At 41.5% G+C, this 12,322-nt stretch overlaps 1 protein-coding gene across 2 annotated transcripts; it reads left to right on the top strand.

Annotated features, from left to right (window-relative positions):
- The first annotated feature begins 293 nt into the window (after positions 1–293).
- Positions 294–11,879, top strand: AKAP17A (A-kinase anchoring protein 17A). 2 transcript variants are annotated; one of them, XM_083437817.1, is made up of 5 exons: positions 294–496; positions 2,056–3,219; positions 5,366–5,514; positions 8,170–8,410; positions 9,996–11,879. In XM_083437817.1, the coding sequence occupies exons 2-5, from the start codon at positions 2,434–2,436 to the stop codon at positions 10,890–10,892; spliced, it is 2,073 nt and encodes a 690-aa protein (XP_083293943.1). In that variant the 5' UTR covers positions 294–496; positions 2,056–2,433; the 3' UTR covers positions 10,893–11,879. The 2 variants fall into 2 exon arrangements, with proteins under 2 accessions (XP_083293943.1, XP_083293944.1); XM_083437818.1 differs by having other exon boundaries at positions 311–592.
- The last annotated feature ends 443 nt before the right edge of the window (positions 11,880–12,322 follow it).

The raw sequence follows: 12,322 nt of genomic DNA, 5'->3' as shown, positions 1-12,322 counted from the left end.
ATCCCAAGACAAAACACGCATCACACTGCAACTGAAGCTCTAGCTACCCAAAATTATTCCTCCTTCTCTACCGCATATATGCAGAGAATATATGCTCGCCGACCCGCGAGCAACTCAGAAAACTTTTCCCTCGCCGTCTTGAAACCTGAAGTGCGCATCACGCGTGTCCCTCTACATTCCGTGCTCGCCATCTCTCTGTGTGCACCAAGCCCTTATAAGGGCATTCCCTTCTCTCTATAGCGGGCGTCCTACGTGCTCGCCCTCGTTTATCTCGGAGGAAGCGGAAGTGCTTTTGTTTTGGTGGCGCTGGGCACTGTGGGAAGGCCGGTGAGGTGCGCGCGTGCGCGGGAGGCCGGACGAGAGAGAGGGAGAGAGAGAGGCGACCGCGGGTTACCCTGGAGAGGAGGAGGAGGAAGAAAACGGGCGTCGGCGGCGCGGGGCTGGTCCTTCCTCCTCAGTTTGGCGGAGGCCAGATGTGCCAAGGACCGGGCGCGCGGTAGGTGCCTTCTCTCGCCCACCGCTCCGCCTGTAGCCAGTCGCCCATAGTGCGCGTGTGCTGTTGTGCGTGTGTCAGGACCGACACGTTTCCTGGGTGCGTGTCTGTGCGGGAGACGCCAGCCTGCCTTCGGGCCCGTTGTGGCACTTAGCCCACCGCCCCGCCTGCGAAAAAAGCGAATGTCCTCTGCTCAAGTTCTCATCGCCCCCCCTTCCCCCCAACAGCTCCTTTTTCTAAGCCTGCAGCCCCAGGACGACGTCTTCTTTCTTTCTTTCTTTCTTTCTTTCTTTCTTTCTTTCTTTCTTTCTTTCACCAGTCTCCTTTCACCTGCGCCCTCCTTTCCAGGGGCTCAGGCCACTAGGCTTCCCTGCCCTTCCTCTGGAGTCAGAATGGGAAGAATCTTTATTTGCATCAGCCACTAGCTGTAGCAATAAAAATGTACTGAAGATAGAGGTAAAAACTTAGCCATAGAAAATACATTTTGGGGGTTTGCATCAATAAGCCTTCCTCTGGTTTCATTCTCACAGCAGCACTGAGACAGGCTAGAGCCGTTTTCTAGTCCAGGGCCAGGTGGGGGTGGATGTGAACCCAGGTCTCTCTCGCTGGCCTTAGTACAACACACACTCCCTGTGTTGCATATTGTGCGGTCAGTCTTTTTGTTTCGGACCTGGAACCCTTCTTGAGCACCAGCCTGAAAAGTGGGGCCTACCCGATTCATTGCCCAATTTCTTCTTCCTTGTGTTTTAGGGAGTGTGCACTGAATACTGGGAGCAAACTGGAGGTAGCTGTCACCTTCATGCTCCCAGGAGACAATCTGGCTGGCTTCTGTTGGAAACAAAGTGCTGGGTTAGATAGGCTTTTTGCCCTGAGCCAGCATGACTCTCCTTAAATTCTCCTGCTTAAATTCTCCTGCTTTCCCTTAAATTCTCCTGCTTTCCCTTAAATTCTCCTGCTTTCCCCAGCATGCAATCCCCAGCATGCAATCATATTATGTAGTTGCATAATTATGTAGTTGCATAATTTAATTTTATGGTGTTAAATTAATTGTTACAGTAATTGAAAGTAGAATATATTTATTCACCTTTTACAAACAGCAAAATAGTATTAACTTGGATGACAGTTTAGTAAATTCTCTTTTTATCTTAACTGTTGTAGTTAATTTCTAAGTTAGGGTTGCTGAAACTTGTTATGTTTCATACAGGTAATGCTAATGAAAATATTATCAACTTAGGCTGTAGTCCTAACCCCATTTACCTGAGAGTAAGCCCCATTTAATTCAGTAGGATTTACCTCTGAATAGACAGGGTTAGGATTGCAGTACTTGTCAGTTGGATGTATTCTCACTGTGTAACAATAGTTTGTAAATTTTGCTCTACTTAGCAAATATATAATTTACATGCTATACTTAATACTTTCCCAGAAATCATTTTATAGTAACTTTGGCTTTGAGGCGTTTGCTGCTCTTCAGTGCTTCATTAACTAAAAATAATCCTGTGTTTGGTTTAATAGGATGGAAAGTAAGAAAGTAAGATTCTTAATTCATTTGTTTCAATTTACAGATTTCTGGTTTCTGTATCCACTCGAATTCATCTCAGTTGTGATGCATCAAACAACCTGCAATGAATTTGAAGCAAAAGACTACAGCTGTTTCTCTGCATCTTCAGTTTCTCCTTCTTAAACACTCCTTCTTAGTACCCATCACACAGTTTTGAAGTTTCTCTGCTTGCAGCTGGAGCACAGAAGTGCAGTGTGATTAGGAAAGAGCATAATATTTTGTTGTGGACTCTCTATATATTGTTTTGATAAATTTTAACAGAGGACTTGTTCTTAAGCCTTTGAATGCTGCTTTCAGGAAACTGTTAAAATGATCATTTATTCTAAGAAAGGAACCACTTTCTGTCAGTGTCTAAATCGCAGATAAGCCTACTATCCCTTGTATGCTTATTGTCTTTTTTGTAGCTATGGCAGCTGCTACAATAGTTCATGACACAACAGAAGCAGTGGAGCTTTGTGCTCCTTATGGGCTATACCTTAAGCCCATTACAAAAATGACCATCAGTGTGGCACTTCCTCAGTTAAAGCAGCCTGGGAAGTCTATTTCAAATTGGGAAGTGATGGAAAGGCTGAAAGGAATGGTGCAAACACATCAGTTCTCAACCTTGCGGATATCTAAAAGCACCATGGATTTCATCCGCTTTGAAGGAGAGGTAGAAAATAAGAGTCTGGTTAAATCCTTCCTTGCATGCCTGGATGGCAAAACTATAAAACTTAGTGGCTTTTCAGACATTTTAAAAGTCCGTGCTGCAGAATACAAAATTGACTTTCCTACTCGACATGACTGGGACTCCTTCTTTCGTGATGCAAAAGATATGAATGAAACTCTGCCAGGGGAAAGGCCAGACACTATTCATCTGGAGGGCTTGCCTTGTAAATGGTTTGCGCTGAAAGACTCTGGCTCAGAAAAGCCAAGTGAAGAAGTTCTTATTAAAGTGTTTAGTAAATTTGGGGAAATACGGAATGTGGACATACCCATGTTGGACCCGTATAGGGAAGAAATGACTGGCAGAAACTTTCATACGTTCAGTTTTGGAGGCCATTTGAATTTTGAAGCTTATGTTCAGTATGAGGAATATGCAGGTTTCATCAAGGCTATGAATGCTTTACGAGGGATGAAGCTGATGTACAAAGGTGAAGATGGCAAAGCAGTGGCTTGTAACTTAAAGGTGAGATACTGTCGAGCTGTTCCTAGTAGAAAAATCTTCAAAGAAACATTGCATGTTCTTTTCCTTTATATTTTGATGAGCTGGTTCTTAAGTTACCAGTTTTAGGTGCATGCACCCCATAGTGAACCTTTAGAGGCATTTATTTTAAACATTTGTATGCCACCTTTCCACAAATGGTACCCAAAGCATTGCCCAACTAAATGGTGTGGGGAATGTAACTTTGAATATGACAGAAGGAGCAGCTCGCAAAGAAAATGTCACAAATTATAGTAACTGTGAAGTACGAATTGGGGCAATGTGCTGTCACTAGTTCTTAACAAGATATGGGTATACAGTTTATGAATTGTAATGATGTAGCAGACATCTGAAAGACTAAATATATAGAGCAGCTGCCAGTGCAGCTTCTCTTTGTGCAGCAGAAATCCACTTGCACAAAAGTGCTTCTGGTTTTCTTATTTCTCCTTCAGCAGCATCCCTGCCCCCCTAAAAAAAATCTGCTCCAGTAGTGGGAAGATAGGAAGGGAAGCCCTGTTTCCTGTGTGGATGCCCACTTACCCTACATTTGATCTCATCCATAGTCTTTTTTTAAGTCAGATGATCTCAAAAAATACATTAAAAGAATACCCAGTCTTTTTCTAAACCTGAGTACTTTGTGGCATCCTTCTGAATTGCCTTTTGCATTGCTTCCTGTGCTTCATTCTGTGCTTTTTGAAGTTTGTGCCCTTTTCCTAGGCCCTATCGAAGCATGCTGTTTCACACACTAGAGAGAGTGGGGACATGTTGCCTAGCTGCTTCTCCATTATATTCTAGTGTTCACCTTCTAGTGCTCACCTGTGCCTACCCTTGTTCCCCGTCTCAACGTAGGGATGGAAATATCTATAGCAGAGAGCTTGCTTCATTCATAGAGGTTCCCTATGGGATTGAAACTCTACATGACTCTAAATTGCACATGGATCTCATGAGTGAAGCAAGCTCCCCACTGCACATATTCACCACCCAGGGAAGTAGAAGGGCATGGAGCCTGGTATGGGGACATGATGGGGGCTGGACCAACTGCTGTGTCTCCAGTCTCCCTTATATTATTCTAATTGCATTGGGGAGATGAACACCCAAATAGGGCTCTGCTGCGTGTGGGAACAGAGAGTAGGAGTGACATAAGAAAATATGCTTAAGTTGTCTTGTGAGAGACTGATGGTTGGTTGGTTCATACATTATATCATGCAATTCCCAATTTAAAATGAAAGTTACTTTGCCAATCCATGTAATCATGATTTTTTGGCCATTCATGTAATCATAACACTGAAAAGAAGAGCAATTGTTCTGGCATTATTTATGTTTATCTTTCCAGCTGATTTTTTTTAATAGTATATAATTCCCTGTTTAATATGTTCTGTTAAAGAATAGAGTGAACTCTATGTGAAATTAGAGTTTGCATTTAGAAGTAACAGTATTTATCTAGTCAGCAGATAATCAGTTTAACTAGAAAGGCATGTGGGTAAGTTAGTGGATTTAACAGTACGAGTGGACATCTAGGAAAATAGTTGAATCAGCCCATCAATTACTGGGAATTCATTGTTATCTGCATTGCAATATGGTTTCAGGCATGCAACCTTTGTGTTCCTTTTGAATGCAGTCCATTGCAACTGTAATAAAAAGTCTTATGTGAGCATTTTGAATAATGATGCATTCAACATTGGAATCTTTCAGTGTTCCCATTTTATGGGTGGATTAATTGGAATTGTATGTACGTGCCACCTAGTCAATAATGTCCTCTCGGCGTCCCTTTTGCTTGTTCTTCCTACTGAGTAAAGGACAAGTAAACACTAGGAAGCCTGTCATTTACAGTTCAAAAATCTTGCAAGGCTTTTTTGATAATTACTTAAGGAGGCACACTGCGGCAAAATATGAGAACCACTGTCGTTCAGGACTGTTAAAGGTTAGGAATGAATATCCTTAACCGTGATAATATACATTAAATCAGAGTGTCTACTAGTGTGGACAGACCTGATGTGGCTTAGTTTTCAAGCTTCTGTAACTGGTAACCACAAGTGTTCCATTCTAAAATGCACAGTGAAATCAAATGGAACGCTTAAAAATCTGTCTGTGTACTTTAATGTGAATACTTTTTGTTCTGTGTCTGTAAAAGGTTTCATTTGATTCAACAAAACACCTGAGTGATGCTTCAATTAAGAAACGTCAGCTTGAAAGGCAGAAGCTCCAAGAGCTTGAAAAACAGAGAGAAGAACAAAAACGTAAAGAAAAAGAAGCAGAGGAAAGACAAAAAGAGGAGGAAAGGTACGCTTCCTTCCTAAGAAATAACAAACTCTGTTAACGTTTTTGTACTTGTAAAATGTAACATAGTTATTTCTTCCTCAGAGCAATTTGTTCCTCAGAGATGTTTTGAATATTGTAAACCATTTGTATTTTGCTTTATGTAAATGTTTACATTAAGAAGCCATACACTGGGGTGTTTGATATAACCTTTTGGAAAATGCTACTATTCATCTAGAAAGCACAACAATAGACTGTTCACTGTTGCTTCTGACAGTAAAATCAATCTAAGAAAATAACAGTTTCTGAGCAAGGCCTTTTCCACTTTCAGCTAATTAAGCTTAACACACTTGATCCTGTTAATATGTGTCTTTAGTTAAGCTCCTGTAGGTCTACTGTGGAGTAGCCAACGTGGTGATCTCAAGATGATGTTGGGCTATATCTCCCTTTGGCTCCAGCCAGCATGGCTAGTAGTTTGGGATGACAAGGGTTTATAGCTCCACAAAATCTGGAGTGACCATGTTGGCTACCCCTGGTCTAGTACAATCTGTTTAAACCTTCTGATAGAACACCAAGCTGCAGTCTTTGATGAAATTACTTCAGAGCAGTTCCATTGACACTGCACTGTTGTGAATGGTTACTCTGTGCATTTCTCTTGAGCATCTTATTTATCAAAGTGTTACTGAGCATGTTACGAATAAGGCTGGTATACTTTGTTGGGTTGTGGTTGAAGATAATTAATATGCCACCAAATATGTCTAATTCCATGATTCTAGACCATGGGGTGATACCATTTAGTCATACTCAGAGGACACCCATTGAAATAAAGTCAACTGATTTCAGTGGTTCTGTTTTGAATATGGATAGCCTCAAATGGCTTTCAGTAGCTCTTTGATACTCTTGGCAGTGTTCTACTGCAATAATAATAATAAACTTTTATTGTCACTACACCACCTGTGTGCAGTGAAATTAACCCCCCCCCCCATATACGCAGTCTTGTTCGCACTCTGTGTGCTTGTCGGAAGTCAATTGCACCACTATTTTTTTCCATTCAGCAGCCCATGGATAAAAACTGTTCTTTAACCTGTTGGTGTGGCTGACTATACTTCTGTATCTCCTGCCCAAAGGTAGGAGATTAAAGAGGTGGTGGCCGTCGTGTGAGTCATCCCTAAGAATTTTCCTCACTCTCCTGAGGCAGCGGTCTCCTGCAATGTCATCTAGCGAACTCAGGGGACAGCCCATGATGTCATGTGCTGTATTCGCCACCCTCTGTAGGGACTTCCCGTCTGTGGCTGTAAAACCAGTGTACCACACTGTAATACAGTATGAAAGGACACTTTCTATTGTGGCCCGGTAGAAGGAGATCATCAGTTTTTCTTTGACATTTTTCTTTCGCAAGACCCTGAGGAAATGGAGTCTCTGTTGGGCCTTCCTAACCACCCGGGTTGTATTGATTTTCCAAGTGAGGTCTTCACTAAGGTAGACTCCCAGGAATTTAAAGGAAGAGACTGTCTCCACACAGCCCCCCTGAAATACAATGGGGCTAGTTCCCCTCTCTTCCTCCAAAAGTCCAACACCATCTCCTTTGTCTTACTGTTATTTAGGTGCAAGTTATTCTCTAGGCACCATGTCGAGACTTTTTGAACCTATACGCTGATTCATCTCCACCTGTAATTAGACCCATTATGGTGGTATCATCTGCAAACTTAATAATTACAGTAGATGGATCGGATGAGATACAGTCATATATACAATGAGTACAGGTAGGGACTCAGCACGCATCCCTGTGGGGTGCCAGTGCTGAGCTTCAGAGAGGTAGATGTAACAGGCCCAATCCTCTCTTTGTGTGCGATCCCTCAGAAAGTCTTTAGTCCAATCACAGATGGTAGAAGAAAGGTCCAGGTACCTCAGTTTTTTAATAAGAATGTCCGGAAGGATGGTATTAAAAGCCGAGCTATATTCAAGAAACAGCATTCTGACATAATTCTCCGGTCTCTCCAGATGACTCGCTGCAAGGTGAAAAGCTGTGGCTATGGTATCATCTGTTGACCTATTTCTCCTATAAGCGAACTGGTGTTCATCAAAATCCGGTGGAAAAAATGTCCTAAGATGTTGAAGAACCAATCTCTCAAAGCATTTCATCACTACAGATGTTAATAGCACAGCTCTTGCAGACTGATGGCTTTAGCTGCAGAAATTACACCCAAACTTATTGATGCAGAGCTAGCTTTATGCCAGATAGAAGGCATGGCATCTATCCACAGCATATCAGAATGTGAGCAGTTCTTCTCACACTTTGCATTACCACCTTCCTGATGAAAACAGGTGTTTTAATGGCCAATTCTGTTAATGTGTATTAGACTTAACAAATTCATGGTGTTCTTGATACCACGTTCTTATCCATCAAATGATCAAAATAGTATCAGTTCTGTTTTACCTTCTTGTTGTGGTTTGGGAAAATATTTAGAAATGTTGCTTTGTGCTCAATATGGCTTTGTTTCTTACTTCTGTTTCGTAAGACTTCAATCCTTAACTTGGAGCAGTCCTTTGAAAATGGTGAGGTTTAATCTCCAAATGAATTTGAAGCTGTTAGTAGTAGTTTCGTTTGTTTGTTTGAAGAATTCTTTAAAACCCTTTAAAATTGTACCTATTCCGACTAACTGCAATCTTTATCCTTAGGAAACAGAAAGAACTTGAGGAATTGGAGAGAGAGAGAAAGAGAGAAGAGAAATTGCGCAAAAGAGAGCAGAAACAAAAGGATCGTGAAATTCGTAGAAACAAAAAGCGGCTTGAAAAAATACAAGCTGAAGAGCAAAAAAAACTACAAGAGAAAATAAAGCTTGAAGAGAGGAAGCTTCTCTTAGCTCAGAGAAACCTTCAGTCTATTCGATTAATTGCTGAACTGCTGAGCAGAGCGAAGGTAACTGGTTGTTTGTTTTTAAGGTTTGGACATGTGTGCATGGGAAAGCAGTATAAAAAAACCCCAGCAGCTTATAAGTGAGGATTTGATAAATTACACACACACACACACACACACACGGATTTCTTCTCTCTATTTTATAATGATGCCTCTTCAGTTACTCCATTTTAAGTGATGCTCATAGCACTTTGCTGTTAGCATTGTGTTTTCGCTAGGCCCAACCCTGTCTTCACTCCTCTTTCCTGTTTGAGGGACAAATAGGCTACTGTGTTTTCCAACATCATAAAGCTGAACCAGTGTGTGATGCAATCTGTGCAAAAGGGACTAAAACCTGTATCCAGGAAGCATGCAAAGGACCTGGGAGTTGCGTCTCCCTTTATCCAGTGCCATTACCTTAGTTTCTCCAGTAAGGGATCATTGACCAGCTTTGGGATAGTCACGAAGCTTGCTGCATCAAAGGCTTTTCTGAGTTCACAAGAATGCAGTTGTTGCATTTGAGGAGTGAAGGTTGTTATGTGTTTGTATCAAGGACCTTTTCATGTATAGCTTGTGCTCATTTGCCGGGTTTAGGACACTGATTTTGCTTCTGTGGCACAAATAACAATTTGTCAGTTTCATGAGATAACTCTGCTTATAAATTTATTTAGGACCTGAATAGTAATTTACAGAGACTTGAAATCCTAGGAAAATCTAGCAATTCATTCAAGGAGAATAAAAAAACCTAAAATAAAGTTCCGACTTTCCTTAATCTCAAGCCTTTCTTAAATCTTAAAGTCTTCATGTCACCAAGTTGTCAACAGTGCAAAATTATTTGTTGCAAAAGTTGATCAGTATAAAGTAGAGTTTATCTTTCGGTCCTTTTGAGCTTCTTCGTTGGGTTGTTCAGACTTGTTTCTTAGGAAGTGATCTGCTTTTAACCTATTTCAGAAAGGCTGCTGGATTGCATTAGCAATTTAAGAATGAGAAGCAGTAAATCTGCTACGGTTCTGTCCTTTAGTGTGTTGGTGAGTGTTGAGATGGGCAATTCTTTTTGGCCCTGAGAGTTGCATTTGATGGGTGGAGTGCACACACACTCACATGCAAGCTCACAAACCTTTCTTTCAGCGAACCCAATGGGTACACACACCCATTGTCCATGAATTCTCAGCTCCTCCCAGTGCCAGTCAGCTGAGCAGCAAGAGAGACGAGGGACATGATAAGCAGAGGTCCTATCACATGCCTCCCCCTTCTCCAGTTCATTGGCTTGGGCAACGTGCTCCCCCAGCCCATCAGACAGCTGTTTGGCAGGCTGAGGAAAGCACTATTGCAATAGGCGGTAAAGGGAATGGTGGAGGAAGCCCTTTCTACCTATGTAAATTGTGTTCCCTGCATATATCTGTGTGTTGCGCTGATGGGGCGTATTGAGTTGGGCTGCAGGGAAGGTCTCTGTGGGATGCAGCCTGCCTACTTGTGGTCTGTGTAGTTCCCTTTTTGGGGAATAGTTTCCCTTCTAACAGTTCTCTGAAGTTGTGCAACGTTGACCCTGCCATGGCAGGAGTGTATTTGATATAGAACTAAGGGAAATCTCTTCTCTCTATCTTTTTAGGCAATAAAGCTTATGGAACAGGAGCACAACGAGGAAAAAATCCGCCTTCAGCACTTGGAAGAAAGGAGGAGGCTGCAAGAAGCTGAACTCCGACGGGTAGAGGAAGAAAAAGAGAGAGCTCTTGGACTGCAGAGAAAAGAAAGAGAGTTGAGGGAGAAACTGTTGAGCAACCTCATGAATAAGAAGGTAGAAGAAACCCATCTGAAGAAGAGTGAAGCTAATGCACTGCAGCCTATGCCTTTGAAAGCGCTGGTGGGTGTTCCCCATTGTGTTGCATCTACTTCCATGCAGTCCCCTTTAGCCAAACCGATGCAGCTCTGTCCTAGCAGCATAAAGGCTAATGAAAGTGTGAGCAGTCAGCCAAAGTACTTAAATGGAAGCCTGCATGAGGATGTTCCCATCAAAGACACTAAGATTAATGTCAGTAACAGGGACACTGTTTCCGATGAAAGTAGTTCAGGTGTCCTTTCATGCATTCCTACAAATCAGCAACACAAGACCACCCCAGACCGTGAGCAGAACACCTGCAAGAAAGACTTGCTGTCTGAGCAAGGCAAATGCAATAGGGAGCCGAGCAAGGGGAAGACTCGCTCGTGCAGAGACATGGGCAACCATCATAGCAAGGATAAGACTGAAAAAAGCAGGCACAGAAGAGACTTGAGTAGCGATGATGAAAAATGTAGGAAGGAAAGGCGCCTCCATAAGAAATACTCTGCGAAAGGGAGCAGTCCTGGCCTGAGGAGCTTAAGTCGGGAATATGCACGGCACAGGCGATCCTTAAGCAGAGACAGGAAGGAAGATAAAAGAGGGCGCAGTCATGGCCACAAGAGCACAAGCAAGAAACAAAAGCACCGGAAGAGATCTTTGAGCAACCAAAGAAGCACTTGGAGTAGGTAATGAAGGACTTGGCCTTTTGTAAGGGCTATCTCAGAAAGGACTGTAGTGGAGCTCTCGTTATTCGGTCCAGGGAGGAAAAGAAAACTGATTGGGACTTCTTTTTTTTACTTGAATTTAGTTTATGGAGTCTAATACATATAGGTGCGCTTTTCAGAAATATTTTGGGAGCTTCTTTTATCTGTCAGCAACGTGTTGGCTTTCTACAGTGCTATAAATTCTGATCATTCTCGCTCACGCTTTTTCTGTGACAACCAGCCTAATTAGGCATTCAGCATTTCACTCCATTTTCAAAATTATTGGGTCCTTTTTCATTTCTAATGATTGCAGCCACAGCAATCTTTTGTTTAGAGACTGGCATGTGTATGTTTCTGAAAGGAAATGTAAACTTGACACGTTGACCTACTTGATTCACAGGAAATAAGTAATTCCATCCAGGATTTTTTGCTATCTTAATTGGTGCTAGATGCAACCATATTTTTTATACACTGCTGTGATGCCTTCTTTGCTATTATGACAATTGCAAACTTGATAGATTGTTACAGGGCCCGAATAGACATTGTGTTTGCTACTTTACAGATTTTGTTCCATTTTGAAGGAAATATACCAGGGTTTTGGAGCCTTTGGAAAGCAGATACACAGGCTGCTGTAGTTTTAGTACTCACATTTGACCTTTTCTTTGTTCAAACCATTGGTTGAAATATTCTTCTACATGCAATCTCACAGGTGTCTATTTTGAAAGAGGGGCCTTCCTGCTAAATTATTTTTATGTGCTACGTTCAGGTTCAGAGTTGTACTTTCTCTTAAGTAACTTTTAAAATAATATCTTTGCTTCTGAAAATGAAGCTCGGGAATTTCCCCAAAATATTAACGTTGCAGTGCAAAACCAGCTTTTTTACCATCTAATGGTAAAACCACAGAAGCCATTGCCAGTGAACCCAAATTACTGTTTCGTATTTCGGTACATTAAAAGATATATACACCGTTAAATATGAATTGGTTTGTCTTTTGTTTTAATAACTGATTATGCAGAATCCTTAACATAAAGTGGTTCTATTTTAAAGTTACTTCTCTTTTACAAGATAATTTCATTCTTATCTGCTGTTTTGCTCTTCCCAGAAGCAGGAACGTTCCCGCTGTTCTTTCACATTGATGAAGATTTTTGTTTTATTTCCTGCACAAAAACTTTTCCCCTGAGGTCACATTTGACCTTTGGCATAATACTATAAATCTCCTTTTTGTTTCTGTATTTCCAACGATGCCTTGATCTTATTGTATATAATATTTAATACTTTCTGTGGCATTTCAGTTTAATGTAGCTGTATCTACATTGAAGCATGATCTGACCTAAACTGTGGGGTCAAAGGATTTCAGATATTATTTGCTCATGGTTTTTTTTTTTTTTTTTCATCCAGAATTTCACAAATTTGAAA

Source organism: Podarcis tiliguerta, assembly GCF_965153285.1.
Source record: "Podarcis tiliguerta genome assembly, chromosome: 4".
Lineage (NCBI taxonomy): Eukaryota > Metazoa > Chordata > Lepidosauria > Squamata > Lacertidae > Podarcis > Podarcis tiliguerta.
This window is presented reverse-complemented; position numbering and strand designations above follow the sequence as displayed.

Bases quoted from the DNA above. Each gene is read 5' to 3' on its own strand.
- AKAP17A (XM_083437817.1), top strand. From the start codon at position 2,434: ATGCTTATTGTCTTTTTTGTAGCTATGGCAGCTGCTACAATAGTTCAT. The intron at 3,220-5,365 runs GTGAGATACTGT...TGTCTGTAAAAG, and splicing joins CAGTGGCTTGTAACTTAAAG to GTTTCATTTGATTCAACAAA. The intron at 5,515-8,169 runs GTACGCTTCCTT...CTTTATCCTTAG, and splicing joins AGACAAAAAGAGGAGGAAAG to GAAACAGAAAGAACTTGAGG.